Below are 23,408 nucleotides of genomic sequence, written 5' to 3' on the forward strand. Positions count from 1 at the left end.
TACTGACAACCAATATAAAATGGCATGACAAAATGGGTTTGCCCATCTGCATGATATGCAAGAACTTCAACAGCAAGAACAGCACACGCCACATAAACGCCTTTTGACACATTGATGATATATCATATAATCTACTAGCAAGACAGACTGACAGAGACTGACAGATGTACAATCGTAATCTTATTTTGGGGATAAGGCTGAAGTACGGCATAAAAAAGAGACCAGATGGACAAAGTTTTCAACATGTATATATGCACGCAGTCTCACCTTCTGATAAAGTACCATTTGGACAATGGCAGCCCTCAGCACAGTTCCCAAAACCAATCTGATCGCGGTCAAATGATGCACACGTGTCTACAGCAGTTGAGCCACATCCCTGGTACTCAAACCCACTGTCACACTGAACGGCTGGGATCAGAGATGGGGGGGGGGGGGGGGTGAGACAAGCAAGAGACACACATGAATAAATATACATGGTACAGTGGGTAAAAAAATACATTTCATTGCAGGATTTCTTGGTGAGAGGGAAAAGTAGGCTACGCTCTTGAAGATCTTACGATTCTCACACAGCCTTGGTTAATAAAGACATTGCTTCCAGGCAAAAGCAGTCTTCTACTGTTATAATTTAAAAACAACATACATGTAGATAGAAAGTATTCTTATTTCTCATCTTCTCTTTTTGTCAAGGTAAATGAAATGTAGCTAGACCTCAAACAATATGAGAACATTTAGTAACAGTTCCCACATATGGGTACTTCACTTGCTAAAGCAAATATTTACTGATTTCACATATCTGCACCATCATGGTCAATTTCATACTGCAATTCTACTGTGTTTCACTATCTTCCAACTCCCTCTCTTCTTTCTTTAAGGAGTCGAAGAACCAAGTATCATCTGATGCAGTTGATTGTTGAAGCCTCTGTGAAATGCTCACAGCAAACAGCTTACCACATAGTTCTTGAGATCTCCACATGATGTCAAATCCATGCCTGGAGCACTCCATGGCATAGGCAGCAATGGCAGTACAAAGACATTCACAATCCCCACCAAGATCACAGCTGCAGGGAACACAGAGAAAACCAGTGCAGCTACTTGTATAGTTGACAGCAACAAGTTAAATATTCAGTACAGACGAGGAGACATTTTGGAAGATACCAAAAATGTATCCTTTATGTGAAAAAAAAAACTGTGCGAAATAACAGAACATATATGTCTCTTCTCATTACACAATTTTTAGACAGATTCACTCAGCAGATTAGAACTGTTGATGCCAGATGCATAAATTTTATTTAGTTCTTTTTCTTTTGAACAATGTAAATGGGGACACGCTACTTTGATGTTGATTTAAAGAAGAAATTTTCAGAAAGAACAACATTTCTGAATTTCATCTATTTGATACACATAACACATTCTTAAAAATCAAACATCAGTAATGTTAGCAAACATAATTTATGAGACACATACACAAAAACTGATGATGTAAATAATATGGTCCTAGTTACCCAGGGTAGTCCTTTCAGGGTATCCCATCCGAGACAGCCCTACCACAACCCCTTTAATAACTCAGCATTGCCAGGTGCATGTTCTGGTTAAAACATCTCGTCAAAGACTGGAATGCATATGACACATGTTGAACACTGTAACTCATCCAGTAACTCTGAATATCCACTATCATATTCCTCACAATTTATTTCTAGTTCATTGATTGGTCAAGAACATTGAAAGTAGCAAAACATAATTCCACTATAAAAATCAGTTTCCAACTATTTTCCTCAGGTAATCGAAATTTTGAAGCAAAATGATCAAAGGAAAGACCAAAAACTAGCGTTTTTCTGAGCCATGTTTTTTGGCGTTTCAACGAAGCACTGGTTCGAAAATTTGGATTGAGCGCCACAGATAGGTTCCGCCCCTAACAACGACCAGAGTGATCTCATTGGTCAGTTTGCTGCTTGCTGCTAATCGAAGCATGAAGCTCGCACACTGCCCAGTCGACTGGTGCATGTGCCGGCGGGGCGCGCCATGCTCAGCCGCTTCTCACATTCTGGTCACTGATTGGTTGGTGAGGAGACCGCCGACGCTGATGTGCTTGAATGAACTCTTCGGGGGTTGCTAGGGCTTACCTTCTATTGTCCAGAGGTGAAAACTAACTTGCGTGTCCGTGATCGCGATTGCGTCGAAAGGAAGACTTTAAGGGCGCTTTTTTCAAAACAGTGATTTTCCAGACGCCTCGACATGCTCTCTTTTAAACATCGATATCTCAGCAGCCAATTATTGTTATAAATATAACAAACAAAAACAAAACAAAAAACATATACCTACTGCAGGGCTCCACACTAACTTTTATTTTTGGTGGCCCAAAGGCAAACATCCGACCTTTTTTGGTGGCCCGATCAGGCCACCAAATGCTTCATTTCTGAAATTTTGGTGGCCCGACGTGCGTTTTTGGTGGCCCCGGGCCACCGGGCCACCGTTAGTGTCGAGCCCTGCCTACTGACACTGGCCCTGCCAGTCCTTCCCCCCCCCACACACACATACACACACACTCACACATAAACATTTTTGCAACACAAGAAAAATCAGGAAAAATATATTACTTATTTATACAGAAAAATTGCTTTCCCCGGAACCCATCTTCTTCTTTTTTGTGTGTGTGTTTGTTTGTTTGTTTGTTTTTTTGTTTAACTCACCCACAGGAGTCATAGATACAGTTGGCCAAGTAGGAGTCTGGGTCGACCACTTGGTGGCAGGGTTCAAACAGCCGGGAGCTGATGATACTGCACCTCCTCTGGGCCCAGGCCTCTCGGTGACTGTGGACCTGGAAGGCCGTCACATGCAGAGAAGCAGCAGCTCACATCAATGTTCACACATAATCTAAAGTAATACAATACTGCTCTGATATTGTGTCTGGAGAGGCAGACCAAAACTCTCAGCTCTGGGAAAGCATCCTTTCCCCTTTGTTCAACCATTCTAAAACAACTATGTTTATCACACAAATTTAAGATAAAAGTTTTGCATCAATCATACATTCACATATGTGTAACACATTTTTACAAACATAAATATTATCATTTTAAGCACCAGCATCAAGCTAAAGGCTCTTTACATTTTAGGATCTTACAAAAAGAAAAACAACAACATGTCTGGAGCAGCTAAAAATGAAAAGCTTTGAGAATTCTTTACAGATACTCTAAAATATAAGCAATGGAGGTATTAAGAGATCAGTCTTTCTGCTGATTCAACTGAGGCATCATCAGTATTAAGGCCTTCAATTATCACTCAATGACCACTGGAATCAGAAGTATAACAAATCTAATCCAGACTACATAAACTGACTACCCCGAGGATACATCATATTGAGCTTTCAAGACTCGGGAATATACCTGCTGAATGGCTCTCTACAAATCTTTGAATTACTGGGTGTCATTATAGGTAATTCTGGTTATTAAAGGCTGATAGGCTGGTAGTTTCATGATGAAAAAGAAAGAAATGAAGACAAACCATGATGGTGACACTGACCCTGCATGGATGAACCAGATCCTCCTTGTACAGCTCTGGGCAGCCGCTGCTGACTTTCCAGCTGTTGGCAAAGTTATCACTGCTGTGCTCCACAGCTCCATTCCGTGCCGTGAAGTCGTTCTCCTGGTCGCCGTCAAAGTTTCCACACAGACCGGAGAGACGTCCTTTGTATTCTGGGGTGACCGACACATACACTCTGGTGCCTGGACGTTGGAAGTGACCACAAATGCATTTACAATTGTACACCATCAATTAATCACATAAAAAATAAGATCATACAAATTTTAATTCTTGCTCCTTTAAAGTTTAAACACTTTGGCACACATGGTTATGAGAAGAATAAAGAAAAGGGGGTGTAGAAATTGTATTAATTGAAACATGAACTCTATCTTTGAAAAATGATAATCTTCCACTGATCAGTGTCTGTTGTAATAGACTATTAAACTGGACAAAATGAATGAGCTAGTGCATTTATGACATTCACCAGCTGCTCTGTAAATCAGAGTCATGAATGGGTTTATGAATTTGATCAACATAAATGCTTGCATTTATCTTTTCCTCTAAATAATAAGCAACCTGCCAGAGAGAGTGTTCTCAACTAGGAGGCGGTGACAGAGATTGACCAAGTAGCACATATGAAGCTATCAATTAATCATGGTCTAAAAGTGGAAGTTGTAGTGAAATGCATGATTCTGCAACAGTTACTTTTACTCCTAGAGATTGACAGATGACATGCTAACTTCCATAACAATTACCTCCATCCCAAAGAAGCTCCAGCCCAAAGTTGGCAAATATCACATAGAAGAACCCAGACCGTTCGACGCTCCAAGCTGAGTAGTACTTGGGCAGTTGGATGGGGACCCCATTGATGGTAACATCTCCACCGCGCACCAGGAAAATGGTGGTGTCTCCGTCAAAGATGAGCTCAATGGCACGGGTGCAGGTTACCCCGCTAGAGCCACACTGGACATTTTCTACCTCGATGGAAAAGGTTCCGTTAGAGTCGCTGGCAAGTGTGTAGCGACAGTCCCCGGTGAAAGAGTATTTCTTGCCATCGAAGGTAGTGTAATGTCCCTCACCGACAGCAGAACATAGTCCTGTGGCAAAGTGTAATATAACATGAAATGGCCATTTTAAATGTTGGAGAATAGTATTAAGTGACTATTATCATAAAATATTCATTTGAATGATTTTGTAATATCTACAGCAGAAATGTTAAAAAAGAAGTGAATGAAATCTGCATCAATTTTCTTCACATACTATTTTACATTCTAATTAAAATTATGTTAACATTAGTTTACTTGTTTATGCATGGTTTTTTTTTGTGAAAATTAATATGAATGAAGGTATTTACATCAGCCCCATAATATCTATAAGCATTCATATCAACCAAAGAAAATGCTCGATATTTAACAAAAATTTATTTGCAACATATAAATAAGCAACAACACAATAATTGTGAAATAATTAACATTTTCTATTTGTATCCAAGAATGAATTTCACGTTTTTCCTTTTTTTCTTGTTTAGGTAATGGTTTTCAGCTTTATTATATTCATTGTCATAATCACTTTAGCATGTCGTGGTAGGCAATGTTAAACTGCAAGAAGTTACTCAGCAAGAGAGCTTCTTTTTAAGTGAGGTTTGTTTTTATACATGCTGCTACTAGAGAATAGGAAATATGCTCCTTGTAGTACTAGATACAAATAGTTAATGGAGCGGCTTCAGTCCAACCTAAATAGCAAAATGACACTATAAGATGTCATATAAGTGTGATGATAAAACTCTTCCAAACTTGACAAATGATTACCTGGACAGTCATTTTCTGTACAGTGCCATATGGATCCATTACAGTAGCTAGAGGAGGCAAGCAAATAATAGAAGATTACATTGTCATCAAGATGCGTATCGTTGCTGGGGGCGACCTCATATCTGAAATTTTGGTGAAAATTACTTTTTGGGATTAATGGTCAGATAATCGGTTAAGTGATGTCCTGTCCAAATCCTACCTGTCTTACCAAAAAAAAAAAATAAGCCATCATGGCATTTTTAAAAAAGGAAATGCTCTTCCATTTGATGCAGTGCTTTGGCTACCATGTTTTTTTGCTCTCCTAAAAATTTGACATTTTGTAGATACGAGGTCTTGTCGCCCCAGCGATGATATACAAATGATGCACAGGATAGAGTGTGTTAGTGTAGGCGTAGAGTAGAGTATTTACAATTGTGAATACCTGAGAGTGAGCTACGCCTCCACTAACGCCACGAAATAATCCTGTGCATCATTTGTTTTATAAAATGGGTCGAAAATTCAAAAACTAACAGCATTTGTCAGCGTTTTTCATGTACCTTTGTGGGTCAAGACGTCCGAGGATGTTCGTCCCAAACATTTACGCACGTCGCACTCGGAAATCCCGCACATGTAAGTACTGTACGTATAAGCGTATACGTACGCCACATGATTGTTGTGCACAAGAAAGGCCGGCTGGCAGCCCGAACGAGAAGTTGTTTACAGGATTGACAGCGCGTATCGTAGCGCGCGACGCACTTGTAACAACTGATTAAGTGCGCACTGCTAGTGTAAACATTGTGATGTCGGTAACTTTACGCTTTTTTGCAAGGCCGTGCATGATAGTAAAAATTAATGCACGCACACGTGACTCATTTCAGCGCTTCCAATTGGCTACATTCTTGAACCCATTTTATAATATATATCATAAGTTGCACCAAGCAATACATAAAATGAGGAACATATTGATACTATGGGACCCTCGTTTTTCAACTATTCAACTACTCACTTATAACCCCAGAATCCAAATATCATTTGATACTTTCCAAATATTTAAATCAGAAACTGTTCCATTCATCAAGCACATACACACATACAAATTGAATCATGAATGACTACAGCTTCATGTAATGAAATTCCTACATTGAATTATGGATGACTACCGCTTTATGCAATGAAAAGTGGTGTAGGAACTGGGAAATCTAAATGTTATCACCAAGAAAATTATCCTGACTTATCCTTCATACATGACTTGAGTAAAAATTGAAGGTTTGATTGTGACCTTTCACCTCTCCTGTGGCTAAGGCTTTCAAATTATGTTGTAAAAATCCCCTGTTATACTTCAGCCTCTAACAAAGTGTAAAAAATGTTAAAAAGAGAGAGAAAAAAACAACAACTGATAGTTCATGGGTTGTTGGGTTAAGATATAAAATGAAAACTGCGGGATTTCAAGGCATAACGCTCTTTGTATAACTGTACTTCAAAACACTTGATTTAAAACATGTACGGCTTCCATCATTTTATCCTAATATCACTGAGCAAGACCTCAGGCATCTGATTTCCAAAGCTGTAAACATGTAGCACTGAAAATAGTATACCAGGTAACTTACCATTCATTACAGGTGTCTATCTTACAGATCTCTCCATGTTCATAGCGTCGGTCACCATGGTAACAAGGGCATTCTGAAGGCTGCACACAATTCTCCCCCTGCATGTCATCAAAAACAATGAAATTAGATTTCTTTCCCACTTGAATAAAAAGCAAATAGAATACACAAAAACCATTTGCTGATACTGGATTCATACCTATCTTACAAGTACAACTGAAGCATAGGTATTGCACCACACAAAATGAGCAGCAGCAGAATTCACATGCCGCATGGGATAATTCTTTACTAGTATCTTCATTTTGATTTATCTTACACTTCACTTTTGATACCACAGTTCAGAATACAAGTGTGCATGTGTGTGTGTATGTTTGTAAGCCCTTTCTAGAGCTTTCTAGAGCTTTCTTTTCTGAAGCTAAAGTAAGAAGAGGGCGGGCATGATACTGTAAAACCAGAAATTTTTGCACACATGAAACTTTTACAAATTTCATGAGGAGCCAAGATTCACAAACAAAGTTTGTAAAATGTATGTGAAAGTTTTTGTCTACACAATGCACTGAACGCCGGTGGTGAAAAAGGCTGTTGGCTCCAATGTGCCTACGTTTCATGCTGCAAGTGTTTCTGGTTTTATAGTAGTTCATCTAGGATGGCTTTAGGGAAGCTCCTACTCTGCTTAGTAAGCCCATACACATCAAGTATGACAAAAAAGGCAGGAACAGTTGTTAAGTGTAGGTACTCAAAAAGTATTTGTGCATGTGAGGCATGCAAAGACACAAGCATGCTATGCAAGCGACTTACATCTAGCAGATAGCCATCAGGACATGTGCAACCGGGACCGTCCTCCACTGCACAGCTGAAGCCATGGGCAATGCTCTCACAGGTCAAAGGGCATCCTGGGGCGAGGTCATCGTAGAGCTGGTTGCTAGGACACATGTCACTCACATTGCATCGCTCTCCCTCACATTGGAATGTGCCATTAAGGCAAGTACTGTGTAAAAATCAAAACAAAACAAAACAAAACAAAAAATTTACATACTCTTATCAGGTGTATTTGACTACACAAGATGGTAGCTCCTGGTAAAGTGAGGTTAATATTGACACTAAACAAGACCAAAAAATAAAAAATAAAAAAAATATACATATATCACTCTATAACCATCATTCTCAGCTCACTGACAGGACAGGGCTGTGATTGGAGAGTACAGAAATCTGTAATCATAAAGCTTCTTAGTAACCATTTTACAGTCAAACCTGTTTACAGCAGGTCTGACTATATTTGCAATTGCTATTCTACTCTGGTATGCACCATCCTTTCATCTGTCAAACAATATCAATTTCATGAAATATGTTTCCTATAGTTCAAACATATAGAACACTCAAATGTTCAATTTGATATTGCTTCAAGATGTTTTGGTTGAACTAATTATAAATTATGAGACATCCAATTTGGGCTTAAAGGTCCCTCCCCCCCCCCTTTTTTTTTCTTGGAGATGTTTACATACCATTCTTGGCACATCTGTTCAACTAGAGAACCAGGTGGATATGACTGCTCCTGGTAGTGGCAGGGGCAGTTGCTGGGGGAAATACAGTTCCCCTCGTCATCCAGCACTGTACCAGCCGGACAGTTGCAGCCCTCGACGCATTCATTGGTCTCTGCGCAGGTCACTGAAAGGTCGCGACACGTCCCACCACAGGTCGATCCGCACTGCTCGTAGACCTGACCTCCTTCACATTGGACATCTGGTGACAGATGTAAGATTTAGAGATTATTGTCAAAAATATGATTTCCTAGAATTCACTTGCATTACAATCTTCATTAGAGATAATATTCAAATAAAAAAGTGTTGGCTTGGATTCAGGTATATGATCGAAATTTATCCATCAAGTTGACCAAACTGGTCCAAGAGAGATTTCTTCTTTTTTATAAGACAAAACAATTATCGTTTGAATTGAAACTAATGCCTGGATGTGTTTGAATATAAATCAAAAGCACTTGACAAAGACAATAAGTGACATAAGCTACAATGTTGTTTATCATTTGAATTGGTTGAGGCAAAAAAAGGGTGTCCTTTCTCACAAAGACATGAAAAGATTTTGATTAGAAGGAAATGACTGGTATGCATGCTTGCATGCTAAGATGAATAAAAGTCCATGAATGGTGTGATGCCTGAGCTTGTCCTGTCCAAATATTTCATCACTTCCATGTGTCTCTGAAGTAGATGATCATTCTTACAACGCTGGCTGCTAAAAACCACAGCGTTTGTAATTCTGACTTGTCATCATTGCTCCCAATACTCACTGCAGTAATCTTCAATGGCAGAATGGGCTCTCCAGTCAACATAGATGCCCTCATTGGCACAGTCGGTGGCATAACCAGCGATGACCTCACACAGGCACTCAACGGTGTGCGCCGCGTCGCAGCCACACACGTCATAGAGGCACATGTCGTAGTACATGTCGGGGCTGACGCTGCCGTGGCAGGGCCTGAAGACATCGCCATTGATGACGCCGCACTTCTCCGCCGCGAAGGTCTCCATGTGGGAGTTCAGGCTGCAGGGGGAGAGGGGGAGGGTAGGCTCCGTCTCCTGGCAGTCCGGGTCCACAGCAAACTTGTTGGCAAAAGCGATCACGCTCGATTCAATGTCGCCAGCTGGTGTCATGAAGTCATTGTTCTGGTTAGAGTCAAAAGTTCCGCATAGACCTCGCACCTGAACATCGAAAAGAGAAAGAAGAGATTAGTCACTCACTGCCTTGCATCTGCAGTTTGGATATAGGTTTTAAAGATGCAAACTATTACTTTCAGATTCTTCTTCATATTGAATCGATAAGTCTGTCTTTGTTCCTCATCCATAGTGCCCCCAAAACTTGCTCTTGGTCCTCGTTCTTATAACTGCTCTGGAGATCATAGAGCCTTCCCGGTTTGTGCCCCTAAACTATGAATAACCTCCACAATTAAACTCAATGGTCCCAAATCATGGAAACATTTCGCATTTTCTATATCAAGCACTTTTCTATATCAAACATTTTATACAGAATGCTTTAATATCATTACTACTGATAATCACAGTTATCACTATCATGACACATGGGTGTATTTATCAATACAATTTAGAATACACCAAGCTGGCATCTGCAAGGTTACAACTATGCTGTTGTTTAGAATAAAAACCAAAGTTCCTATGGAGAGTCAATAATAGCAGAGATTTATCTTGGAGATGTACAAGCACAGCACATATTTGAAAGAACAAAAGTCGCAGCATATCATTCAGTGGCCCAACAATTCGTTGCAAGTCAATATCTGCGCAATGCAGGATTAAGACCAGGAGTTTAAGACGTTAAAAACTCATCTTTTGAATAATACTACTTAGATTTGAGTTATGCATGTCATGACTATTATCTTGTAATGGGCAGTAGAGTATATCATTACTGTAGCTGCGCAATATAAATCGTCTGTTGAGAATGATAAGGGCGTTACGTTGTCACTAAACCCATAGTGTTCGAGACAACTTAAAGCCCTTCTCATTCTCAAAAGAAGAAATGTCCTTTATTACTATCATCATCATTTATTGTTACAGTAGCTCTCCATTTTAACAATGATGAGAGTGATAGTCTGATGCCAATACCCCAGTCATATCAACATATCTATGGCAAACATCTATACAATCATTGGTGTATTAACTTTGATATAAAAGCAAACATACTCTGTGCATATACTCTGGATAGAGTGTGATATACAGTCTGTTGACGCCATCCCACTTCACAAGGAATCCGCTGCCCTCGACGAAGACAAACTTGGAAGAAGCTCTGCGTACGATCACCTCGCCATTCGAGTACGGGAGCAGAACCTCCTCACCGTTGACAAAGACGGCTCGTTCCTGCTTCAGGTCAATCGGCGACGTACCGTTTACAATGACAGTGGCCGACTTGGTGCAGGTGACTGTTCGTGATGAGCGCATGTTGCACTCAACATTTTCAGCTAGAACAGTCAGGTATTGCTCAACAAAGTCCTATGGTGAGAGCAAGTTGAGAAAAAAGTTACAAAAGAACGTTCTTTTATCCCCTCTGAATATCTAGGATTCTCCTAATTACCCTCATGCAAAAAACAAAACAAAACAACGAAATTTACTTCACCACATGCATTTTTCACAGTAACCATTATTATATCATGATAGTGCATATCAATACAACATACTTCAAAATTAAAAAAACAACTTTACTCATTGCTTTTTGCTCAGTAGCATCCTGGACTACTGGATTGATATCAAGGCCAAATACGTGTGGTCTATAAAAACATTGTCAATTTGCAATGATGGATTTGACATGCATACATTGTTCTTCAACTTGGTTGCAACGCAGCAATGGGTGAGGAAGGCATTCAACCTTTAAAATGATCACACTTCCATTCTGAGGTCTTAAAGATGTACTGCAAACTGAGAGAGACAATTTCTCAGCATGGTGTGTACCTCAACGAGAATGTAGCGACAGCCTCCCTGGAAGTTGTACTGCTTCTTGTCAAAGGTCAGGTAGTGTGGATCACCGACAGACTGACAGGTCGCCTGGCAGGGGGACTGGTCACAATCCCAAATCCCTCCAAGACATGTGCTGAAAATAACGTGATAAGCTTTCATTGTTTCTCAATGAGCACTTCATCAGATTTCTTTTCATTAATTGCTTTCTTGCTAACATGTTCACATTATTGGTATAAATGGAATGTTTGTTGTCAAAACTTTTATAGATGTATAACATTGAGAGCACAAGGTGCATTTGAGATATACATATTGCAGTGTACCGAGTTTGAAGATGCTTATGGAATCAAATTAATAATCATTACAATAATTTTGGGATTACATATTGTTTTTCTTTGCATTAACACGACAAAGTACACAATGTAATTAAGCGGTAAAATTATTAATTACCATGCTTATGAAGAATACAATATGATGGGTAGGAGATTCATAACTCTTACAAATCTTAAGACAGCATTGGATAAAATCAAATTTTGAGATGAACTTCTTTGGAAACTCATCGCAATTCAAGTTTGCATTTGTTAAATGTGACTGTTAATTGTTTCTTTATGGTAAGATTTATGTACATGCAAACATTTTGCAATGTACTCATATCTTCCTTGTAACTCGAAAAAGATTGTTATCAAAAGCATTAGATTTTTCAACTATGAACGTTTCATTACACATGGATTTCTAAAAAATACTAACCAGAGGTTACACTTTGACCTGACTGTTCCTCCTGGTGGATACTTCTCCCGATTGTGCACACAGGGGCACTGGTCAGTGGTGATGCAGCGGCCATTGTCCAGGACAGTGCCTTCTGGACACTGGCAGCCGCTGACACAGTCCGCTGGGCAGTGTTTGGCCATCTCCACTGGGTCCTGGGCTTCACAGGTTACAGGACACAGTGTGCTGCAGTCACTGTACTCCATAATGTCTGGACACTGCTTGGCTGGGATGGGAAGCAATGCCAGGTTCAGAGTAGCAGGGTACTTAATTTTCATCTCATTTGCATAGAAAATTTCATTTGAATGAAGCAAGTACTGATGAGGTATCTTTGTATCAATTACATTTATTGAGCTGATCAGAGTTCAGTTTCAAGAAATCAATATTGAAATTAATGGGAATTAATTACAATTTACATACAGTAAAACTTATTTGCATGACAGTTTTGAAGGGAAACACACTAACTGCAGCTTAAAATGACTACCATTTACTGAACAAGTAGAGCATTCACTTCAGGGTCACACAGTGTTACTTTTAACAATCCACAATAACAATGAATCTTTCCCTCCTTAGGTATATCTCTGAGGTGTACTACTGTAAGATTTTATACACCATGATGGTTAACATTATTCTTCAATCATGCAAAATTTTGTGATGTTTGCAAGAGGGATATATGAAAACCATGTCATCAGCTAATGGTAAACTTTCCTCCTTGTGTCTGATTCAATCATACAGGTAATCATCTTGACCAGTTGAAGACTACTGGTAGTCCCAATATACTCTGACAAGCATCTATCAGAAACATGTACTATAGCTATAATTTAAACCATCTTGTCCTCAATGAGGTAACTTACGGCAGAAATCCTGTGTCCTCCAGTCTAGGACCACACTCTCCATGGCACACTGACGAGAGTAGGCATTGAGGGAGACACACAGGGCATCCATCATCAGGTCATCTGACTCCCCAAACTGACACAGATCATACTCACAGCTCTTCACAAACACTGTCGGGTCATACTGTGTTTATGCAGTAAAGTAGGAAAAGAAAAATAAGCATTTATCAGGAAGTAGACACACAATATCTTGCATCACAGAGCCAACAAAATGTCCTTGCATGAGATTTATGGTTGTTGTTGGTTTTTTTTTTGCTTGTTTGTTTCTGTGGCTTGTCCGTTTATTATTTTTTTAGCTTTTTGTCCAGTCGAATTTGTAATAAACATAAACTTAAATAACCTGTTTGTTTTTTTAAGTAAACAAAACAAAAAAGTGATAAGAAACAGTGCAGCTTCAAATAATAATTCTTCATATCAAAGAATCTACCAAAGAACACTTTCGATGTTATTTGTACTGTGAATTACTCAGCATTAAGCCAGACATCAGAAATCAGATCATACTTATAAAATTTTTTGGGACTGTTGTAAAAAACAACCATCTATAGGCCAATATCTGATGAGTCATTAAAGACCCGTCGCACCAATGTGGTATTTACTATATAATCACTCCTAAACACAATATCAGGAACCATTTTCAGTCACACTCTTTTTGGAGCTCAATCTACAGAGAAAGGTTGCATAAAATATACATCACTGGCATATAACTCACATCAGCATGACACTGTTGAAACTCGACAGCTTCATTGAGAACCTGACACAGACTCTTGGCGGTCGCAAGGCGAGTTGGATGAACGTCACAGGGGTGTGTATCAACAATCGCCTGGCATACCTTTCAAGATAGCAAGTGATATTTTAACATATCAAAAAGCTGCTGCTCAGAAAATGTAATGGTTGAAACAAACTAACATTGTGATCCTGTTAACACCATAATAATATTATTTGATGGAAATGCAGTCATTATGATCAAAGCCCCTGATATTTCTAACCAATGAATCAAACAGACAGATATTTTGTCTTCTTTACAACAATGTGCAATTTTGCAGGATCTGCAGAAATTGTGATTTCGAAAAAGACTACAGCTTTGAAATGAAAACATAGATCCTACTTGGAATATGCTAGAGTACGTAACAACAAGTTTAGTGTCTCCAGGGGAAAAAAAAGTGCTGGAAGACTGAACTGGACACTGCCTGCACAAGAACTGCAAAGAAAATACACAAATTCACACTTCTCCTTTCCATGGCACAACATGTATTTTTGTACTGTTCATAGATTACCCAGTATTGTTGGTCATTCATTACCAGGCTTGAACCACAAAGGGTTGTTATCTCTGGCCCATTTTCCTGTGCATACATGAGACTAATAAAATTCACATGGTTTGCATTCTCTTCTTTCATGTAGAAGTGAAGTGGGGTTTGTTGCACGCAAACATGAATACCATAAACATTAATGCTGTGTGTGCAGTGTTTGTTTTGGTTTAATCTTCCACAAAATGGTACCTGTCTTACCTCTCCTGGATATGGAACTTCCCAGGATGTTGCCAGCTGGGCAGGGTAGGAGGCATAGTCTCCACTTCTCATCATCCAGTCATCTGTTGTCATATACAAAGTGTGCAGAAAGGAGTTATGAATATCATTTCCACTTTTTAACAGTACATTATATATACTCGGCAAAATCATCCTCACAACTGAAAAAACAGCTATAATAATTGGAAAGGAGAGTTATTCATTGGTCTTGTCATGTCTTAGAGCATGTTTTGTACTTACAGCTCATATATACAGGATACATGTATATTACATGTTTACAAAAATGTTTTCATTCAAAGCACTCCCACACCTACATTGTATTACAGATATGTAGTAGTGTGCTAATCTTTCATTGTGCTTGCTTTATACTTTGATGGGTATTGCAGATCTTTGTAGGCATTGTATATAGTTATGCAGTTACAAGTAAAATGCAGGAGATCACTGGACAGTGTAATTTCTATTGTCTTTTTTCCCCCCCTCCTATTCATGAAAGTACTTAATTTAGTACATATCCTAAAAAACTTGTTTGGGCTACTGCATTTGGCATTAAATGCAGTAAATAACTCCAGCTCGAATGGGACTGTAAACTTGTGGAGAATACAGGGATAATATCATCATACATGTCGCATGAAAAAAGGAGGTGCAATTTCTTTGACACATTAGCTACAAATGCAGCATTCTGTGTTTGAATTGAGTCAGGTTTGACCCATGTAAATAAACTGCATTACCACCAAATTCATTACAAAAATAGAGAAGCACTCTGAGAGTGCAGACCTCCACCAGGCATGCAGATCATTTCCACCACTGATCTTGTTCTTCCATAGAGATTTCAGTGATTTCTACCAATACATACTTATAGCTTTGTGTGCCGAAAGTGGCCCGATTTCCCACTATAAAAGCCTTTGTTACATCATAAACCCTCAGCTGCACGGCGCGCCTCGCCCTAGAAGAAACCAAATGTAGAAACCAAAGATGCTTAAACTACAGCATGCACTCTAGTGCGCGCATGCAAACCTTAAATACGCACAGCCTGAACTCCCAAGTTCATTGACCCTACATGCCAAAATATCAAAATCCTTCATAAATTCCCCCAAAATTCTTGGATCACTACCAAAATTTGATCACCTGCTACTTGTATCATTCTAAACTTTTCCTGCAAGTTTCATCCAAATCCGTTAACTGCTTTTTGATTATTTCGCACAAGGACAAACACACAAACACAAAAACCAACAGTAAAGGAAACTTAACCTCCTCCCTTGGCGGACGTAACAAATGATTCTCTGTAATCATATCTTGTTAACTGTTACAGATCTACATGCATATAAAGAGACATAGAACATACTCTCTGGATTGTCATCATACATTCCACAAAGGCCAATTGTGGACTCTTTCAGCTCAGCTAGCACAGTGACATACACCGTCATGTTGCTGTCCCATCGGGCCAGAACACCAAGGGTAGACTCCAGGAAAGTGAATTCTCCTGCCTTCTTCAGTGAGATGCCTGGAGGAAGAAAAAAAACAGAATGAGAACTCATCCTTTAAAAGTTGTGCATTACTCTGGCCTCTGCAGTCTGAGGTATGTGCGGAAACATTTCGTCACTTAGTATGCCATCTCCTTCAAACTATGAGATGATAAGTAGAGGTAGAGTAATCAATGTGGAGGTAAAAGCTGCTTATGAATACTTTCATCAATTTCAGACGCGAGTGAAGGCACATGCCAATTTATGACTGCATCGACAAAATTTACCTATCAAACATAGATATACATTCACCCTTCAAAGACGTCATTCTATATTTTATAGGCACATGTGCATGAATACATCTGTATGTGTGGAGCTAACTGCACGCTAGGAGGCTGCAACTTTGCTCTGGGCAGATTTCGGATAAGACTGGAATATATACAGGGATGAAACTGGACAACTAGTTGACAGTAAGAGATAGTTTAGTACACAAGTGATTTATGCAGTTTGCAGTGACATTAAGCCGTTCCTTCAGAAATGCAGTCCCTAGCATTTGTCACAGGGTATTAAAATGAGCACATGCATGAAGTAAACTTGCAACATGAGGGCCCTGTTGCATAAAAGTTCAGATCAAACACACATAAGTCAGAAAATCAAACACAAGTCTCTGAATAATCGGTTATGATTGGCTGATACCTGACTTATGTTTGATTGTATCTTTTTATACAACAGGGCCCTTGATTGCTGAAATAGGTGCTTGACAAAGGGCAAATTTACCATTTTCCATGAAAGGAAATGAGACCATTGGATTGTCATTGATGGAGACCATGTTCAGCTCTACTGTGATGACATCTAGCCCAAGGATGAACTCCAGACTCTGTCATAAAAGAACATTATACAGCGAGGAAAAGAGAGCATAATGTCAAGACACATACAAAGACACAGAGACTGGGACATTCTTCATACTTATTGACATACAGGTTCAGTTGGAGAGAGAACATTATTGTTCAATTCACATGATAATGTCTCCGTAAGTTGGTATGGACATCTTGAGCAGCATCTATTTGACACTCCATCTTCTCTGACTGAATTTACCTTTGGCTCATAATAAACACAGTATAATGCAGAGGAGAGGGCATACAATGATGCAACAAGGACTCATATATTTCACATGATATGTAAATATAATAACCATCATGTCAGATGCATTTAAGTACTGTAATCACTTCAAAACACTACAAAAATATGCAATTTCACCCAAGTCCTGTCATCATTCAAAAATGCCCAAATGTCAGAATCTGTAAATGTCATTTACTAACCTTGGGGAAATAAGATCACAGATAAGAAGAAAATGCAAAGATGAAAGTTCACATGAAAAGGGTCATGAAGCTAATTCAAAAGCTGTTGTGTACACAGAGGCTCATAGCAACATACATACAGCCAGACCATTAGGAATTTCATTTTGCCCACATCTGATTAAACTTACCTTGAAGCATGTAGAAAGGACATCACAGTCCTTGTTCCGGATCGTCACTTGCCAGGTCCCATCCAGGGCTGCAGCCAAGGTGTAGGAACAGGTTCCAGAGAAGCTATAGAATGTCCCATCAAAGGTCATGAAATGATCACCACTCCAGGAGGCACACGTTGCTGATGTTCGTAGGGCAAGGGAGTTGTTCACTGCTGCAGCAACCTCAAGTTGATGCTGGTGTGGATCAGTAAATGACCATGTTGCCGGCGGCGGTTGGGTTGTAAAAAACTCTGGCTCACCAACGTATGTAGGGTAGTCAGACTCCTCATCTTGGGAACCTCCTGCAGATGAGTGGAACAGTGAGATCCTGCTTGGTACAGACAGCTCTGATGCAAGGTTTATATCACTTTTTGAGGTGGATATGCCTGAAGTTGGTTTAGACTCTGTCAGTGGGGGGTTTGCAGTTGTGAACAATTCAGTGGGGACGACAAAGGGAGACCACATGTCTATCAAAGACCGATAGGTATTTTGGTTGCCTTCAGACACTGACTCTTTTGGTTTAGAATGACTTCCAGGTGAAGAGACCTTTGAACTCTTTCCTGATGTGTTATTGCTCTTCTTAGCTGACTTTTCCTTAACAGAGCTAGCACTTGAAGACTTCTTGGAGTTAGATTTGCTTGCCTTGCTTGTTTTCTTGGAGTCATTTTTTCTTCCCTTGGAAGAAGAACCTTCAGATTCTTTAGACTCATTATTACTGGCATTAGCCGAGTCTTTACTATCCTTGGACTTGTCTGTACCCTTTTCCTTTGAATCACGTTTTCTCCCTTTGGAAGAATTGTCACTCTCCCCAGATCTGTTCTTGTTAGATTCCTTAGACTTGCCCTTGCTAGATTCCTCGGAGTCATTCTTACTGCCTTTAGAAGAACTTTTACTTTCTTTAGTCTTGCCCTTACTTGATTCATTTGAGACCTTCCTCTCTTTGGAGGTTGAAACTTTTCTCTCCTTGGATTTGTCTTTGCTTGACTTCTTGGAGTCATTCTTCCTTTCCTTGGAAGAAGAACCTTGAGACTCCTTAGACTTGTTCTTGCTAGACTCCTTAGACTTATTCTCACTGCCTCTGGAGGATGAATCTTTATCTTCTTTGGACTTGCCCTTGCTAGATTCCTCCGAGTCACTCATATGACCTTTAGAAGATCCTTTACTTTCTGCAGACTTGTCTGTGTTCGATTGTTTTGAGTCAGTCTCCCTCTCTTTGGAGGATGAATCTTTACTCTCTTTGGATTTGTCCTTACTTGATTCCTCTGAGTCATTCTTTCTCCCCTTGGAAGAAGAACCTTCAGATTCATCAGACTTGTTCTTGCTAGATTCCTTAGATTTATTTCTACTGTCTCTTGAAGTTGAGTCTTTGTCTTCTTTGGACTTGCCCTTGCTGGATTCCTTAGAGTCGTTCTCACTGCCTTTGGAAGAACTTTTACTTTCTTTAGTCTTATCTTTACTTGATTCCTTTGAGACCTTCCTCTCTTTTGAGGATGATACTTTTTTCTCCTTAGATTTGTCTTTGCTTGACTCCTTGGAGTTATTCTTTCTCCCCTTGGAAGAAGAACCTTCATACTCCTTAGACTTGTTCTTGCTAGATTCCTTAGATTCACTGTTACTGCCACTAGAAGAGCCTTTACTTTCCTTGGACTTGCCCTTGCTTGATTCCTTTGAGTCGCCCTTTCTCCCCTTGGAAGAAGAACCTTTAGACTCCTTAGACTTGTTCTTGCTAGATTCCTTAGACTTATTCTTACTACCTCTGGAGGATGAATCTTTATCTTCTTTGGACCTGACCTTGCTAGATTCCTTGGAGTCGTTCTCACTGCCTTTCGAAGAACTTTTACTTTCTTCAGTCTTATCTTTACTTGATTCCTTTGTGACTTTCCTTTCTTTTGAGGATGAAACTTTTTTCTCCTTAGATATGTCCTTGCTTGATTCCTTGGCATCATTCTTTCTCCCCTTGGAAGAAGAACCTTCAGACTCCCCAGACCCGTTCTTGCTAGATTCCTTAGACTTATTTCTACTGTCTCTTGAAGTTGAATCTTTATCTTCTTTGGACTTGCCCTTGCTAGATTCATCGGAGTCATTCATATGATCTTTAGAAGCCCCTTTACTTTCTTTGGACTTGTCTTTGCTTGATGCTTTTGAGTCATTCTCCAGCTCTTTGGAGGATGAAACTTTTTTCTCCTTGGATTTGTCCTTACTTGATTCCTTTGAGTCATTCTTTCTCCCCTTGGAAGAAGAACCTTCAGATTCCTTTATGGACTTGTTCTTGCTAGATTCCTTAGACTGACTATTACTGCTGCTAGAAGAGCCTTTACTTTCCTTGGACTTGCCTTTGCTTTTTTCCTTTGAGTCATTCTTTTTCTCCTTGGAAGAAGAACCTTCAGACTCATTAGACTTGTCCCTACTAGATTCCTTAGACTTATTTTTACTGCCTCTGGAGGAAGAATCTTTATCTTCTTTGGACTTGCTCTTGCTTGGCTCCACAGAGTCATCTATGTAGCTTTCAGAAGGATCTTTTCTTTCTTTAGACTTGTCTTTGCTTGATGCTTTTGAGTCATTCTCCCGCTCTTTGGAGGATGAAACTTTACTCTTGTTGGATTTGTCCTTGCTTGATTCCTTGGAGTCATTCTTTCTCCCTTTGGAAGAAGAACCTTCAGACTCCCTTGACGTGTCCTTGTTAGATTCCTTAGAGATATTCTTACTGCCCTTGGATGAAGAACCTTTACCCTCCTTAGACTTGTTCTTGCTTGATTCCTTCGAGTCATTCTTTCTCCCTTTGGAAGATGAACCTCTATCCTCCTTAGAGCCTTCCTTATCATGAGAATTGCTTTTGCTATGTTTACTTTCATTTGAGTCAATGTTGCTCTCACTGCTTTTGCCTCGTTTTTCGATCACTGACATAAGATCTGAGCGTTCAGCATCTAGATTTAAACATACAAATCATGACAAACACATGAAATTATTGAATGATTTAGAGTGATGTAATTCTTTGAATTTAAAGCGATCTCCTTTCAAAAGATGACATTTAAAGGCACCATCTTCACTACTTTTTTTTTCATTTTCAATGCAATATATTAGAATTACCCTGAGTGTAACCTTATTTATAGTGGCACTACAAAATCTACTTGTATCAGGGTATGATCTCAGTAAGTTGGTGTTGAGCAAATGCCAAATAAAGTAATAATAAAATATTCATTTTCTCATACAAAACATAGTATGATTGCCCACAATGATTTGAACAGAGAATCTATGCTTTATATAGCATTTGTAGCTGACCTCATAGTGAATCATCTTAAATAGAACTCCAATACATCTGTGGCTAGATATTTGTGCTGTTTCATTTCTGATGTATACAATTTCTATAGGCTGACTGCATGATTGTCTCTCAAGAATGAAAATACACTAAAACTGAGCATTGATATGAAGTGCTAGTGTGAATGATAAAATGTCTAAAATGCTGAATGTTTAACTATACGAAGACACTATCATTACATTTTGTAATAACATAATGAGCCATATGACATACAAAGCTCGAGGAGTGGTAACATCTATGCATGAATAAAACCTTACATGCATGTGGGAGTCTGTGTATGTATTGAACTTTGGTTCAAAGATAATTTAAAGTAGCAATCATTAAAATAATATTCATACATCATGTAATGTATAGAATTCTGCTTTAACTTGTTTCATACTGAATTCCAAAATTCCCATAGACTTAATACATGGGCCACCAGAGATTACCACCAGAGTCAACAATTTTGAGATGAACACCATGGGAACTAACACTTAACAAAAAGCGGGAAGTATGCATATTGGGTTTATCATGACAAGTAAGCAGATGATTGAAAATGAAATAAGAGGGTTCAAGAGGGAAAAATGGTTCAGAGAAATAAGAGGGCAAAGGGAAGAGAGAAAGAGGATGAGAAAGAGGGAGAAAGAGAGGGAGAGATATATGACTGGACACAAAAAATAAAAAGAATGCCAGTTTAGGATACACAAGGAAAACAATTAGCACAGTGGGAAAAGTAATAGCAGTTAAGAACAAAATACATGAAATAGAATATAGGAGGGTGAAATACACACAGACATTCTACATGTAACATAAAGGCTGAAACTAGAGAAGAAAGTAAACCTAGGGTATCAATATCTTAAAAAAACAAAAACAAAAGAGCAAAACAAAAAACAAAAGCACTGAACTGTCACAGTAAGACATCCAAGCTGTTGCAGATCTAATATTGACAGAGCTGCCACCTTTCTGCCTGTTTTTCATTCAAAGGTCTTCAGCCGTACTACTTAATTAAATTTTGGATACAGTACACACAGTGTTTACTTACTCAATGGCTGATGTGCAAATATTGATAATTAGATTTTGGTAGTAATTATAGGTCAAGGTCATTTCTCCTGGTCCTGTCTATTCTGGTAAATTAAAGATTATTCTAAGCTAAGCTTTTGACCACTGATTTAAACTCAACACAAAGGAGAGGCCAGGAGACATATTAGTTTATGTTGATACATGACTTTAATACCAAAATTGTTTCAATCAACCCTCAAGAATGTACAGAAATGCAAACTCACAAGTCAGAAAATGCCAAGGACATGATGATGAATAATGTTTCTACAACTTACATTTAACTTTAAAATGGCAAAAAGAAACAACTTTTTCTTTCCAGTCAAATTTAGTGTTCTTGCCCTGGAATCAGAATGTCTGTCATTGGAACAGGGGCAGCCAGTTTGTGTACAAGGACAATGTTATCTTGAGTTGGTGTTGCTTAAAGGGTTCAAGAATGGACAGGCAAGCTTTCCAGTATCAATTACTAAATCTGCATCAGTCATGAATGCCTTTAGTACTGACAGCTTGCTGGATGATCACCATAAAGACAAAAATATATAATTTGTGGATAGTATTTATTAGAGATTATTTACCTGTTTGTGTTTGGAAGCATCAGGCCTCTCATTTGTTATGTCTATTCTCATAGATGTCTACTCTTAATAATCACATATTAGTTTCTTTCAGGAGAGGTATATTCTCCACTCAACGTTTAATTTCCTCATCACTGTTTATCACATTACTGCTGTTTCAAAAACCTTTATATCCTTTTTTGATTTTGGTAATTGCTTACACTTAAACATGGAATATAAGTTTCTGAAGTAGTAGTCAAAAATCTAATCTAAAAATGTACATAATGCAAAGATCATTTGGCAGTGTAAAATCTGTTTCTCTTCTCAGGCACTACAATGATATGATAGAAAATAGGACAGATGATATAGAAGTCACAAATACATTTATATTGGACATCAATCTACCCCAGTGATCCCTACACCATACAGAATCACTACATCACTGTGACGGTTGTTCCTGCATTGTCCTATATACAGGCTTAATATTCCATTTGTTTGCAAAGGAAAGTGATATGCTATCACAGACGTGTAAAAGAGGAAACTGCTCTGTGAAGCTCAAAGTGTTTATTTAAAAAAAAAAGGATGAATACAAAAGATGAAGATTGAAATCATGAAATTATGAATACCAAAATGGCAACAGAATGTAGAATGGTAGGTTAGTTATCCACAGCTGCCCTCTGCACCTACATGGCACACACCATACATGGTGTACACACCAAAATGATAGTTCTTGAATTACACTCTTAAAGTGCAATGTAATAATTTATGCTTAAGACATACTTCACCTAAATGGATCTGATTTACATCATTACCTCTGTTGACTATTTAAAGTGCAAATTTGATTACAAGTAAGGAAAATGGAAGGCACAGAAAAGCCTTCTAGGTAAAATATTCTGTTGTCCTACAGATTTAGCACAGAAGGTAATTACACAGCTGTTGTATCATTCCAAGTTGAGCTGTGAGAACTCTTATCAGCCTGCTATCT

The 23,408-nt window shown here is 38.8% G+C and overlaps 1 protein-coding gene across 1 annotated transcript in view; it reads right to left on the reverse strand.

Moving 5' to 3' along the window:
• LOC139719581 (uncharacterized) overlaps window positions 1-23,408 on the reverse strand; it is a 122,132-nt gene that overhangs the window by 98,634 nt on the left and 90 nt on the right. The window contains exons 2-21 of the mRNA XM_071630993.1: window positions 17,501-20,445; window positions 16,792-16,891; window positions 15,897-16,055; window positions 14,528-14,619; window positions 14,245-14,258; window positions 14,126-14,135; window positions 12,993-13,155; window positions 12,121-12,364; window positions 11,371-11,509; window positions 10,609-10,914; window positions 9,207-9,615; window positions 8,410-8,647; window positions 7,706-7,895; window positions 6,911-7,008; window positions 5,325-5,371; window positions 4,272-4,613; window positions 3,517-3,719; window positions 2,688-2,815; window positions 949-1,058; window positions 268-408 (exon numbers count right to left, since the gene is read on the reverse strand). Coding sequence (XP_071487094.1) covers window positions 268-408; window positions 949-1,058; window positions 2,688-2,815; window positions 3,517-3,719; window positions 4,272-4,613; window positions 5,325-5,371; window positions 6,911-7,008; window positions 7,706-7,895; window positions 8,410-8,647; window positions 9,207-9,615; window positions 10,609-10,914; window positions 11,371-11,509; window positions 12,121-12,364; window positions 12,993-13,155; window positions 14,126-14,135; window positions 14,245-14,258; window positions 14,528-14,619; window positions 15,897-16,055; window positions 16,792-16,891; window positions 17,501-20,445 — 6,078 coding nt within the window. The remainder of the gene's footprint in view (window positions 1-267; window positions 409-948; window positions 1,059-2,687; window positions 2,816-3,516; window positions 3,720-4,271; window positions 4,614-5,324; window positions 5,372-6,910; window positions 7,009-7,705; window positions 7,896-8,409; window positions 8,648-9,206; window positions 9,616-10,608; window positions 10,915-11,370; window positions 11,510-12,120; window positions 12,365-12,992; window positions 13,156-14,125; window positions 14,136-14,244; window positions 14,259-14,527; window positions 14,620-15,896; window positions 16,056-16,791; window positions 16,892-17,500; window positions 20,446-23,408) is intronic.

This window comes from Diadema antillarum, unplaced genomic scaffold (assembly GCF_040938485.1).
Source record: "Diadema antillarum isolate AM-2024a unplaced genomic scaffold, OU_Dant_1.0 scf00000112, whole genome shotgun sequence".
Taxonomy (NCBI): domain Eukaryota; kingdom Metazoa; phylum Echinodermata; class Echinoidea; order Diadematoida; family Diadematidae; genus Diadema; species Diadema antillarum.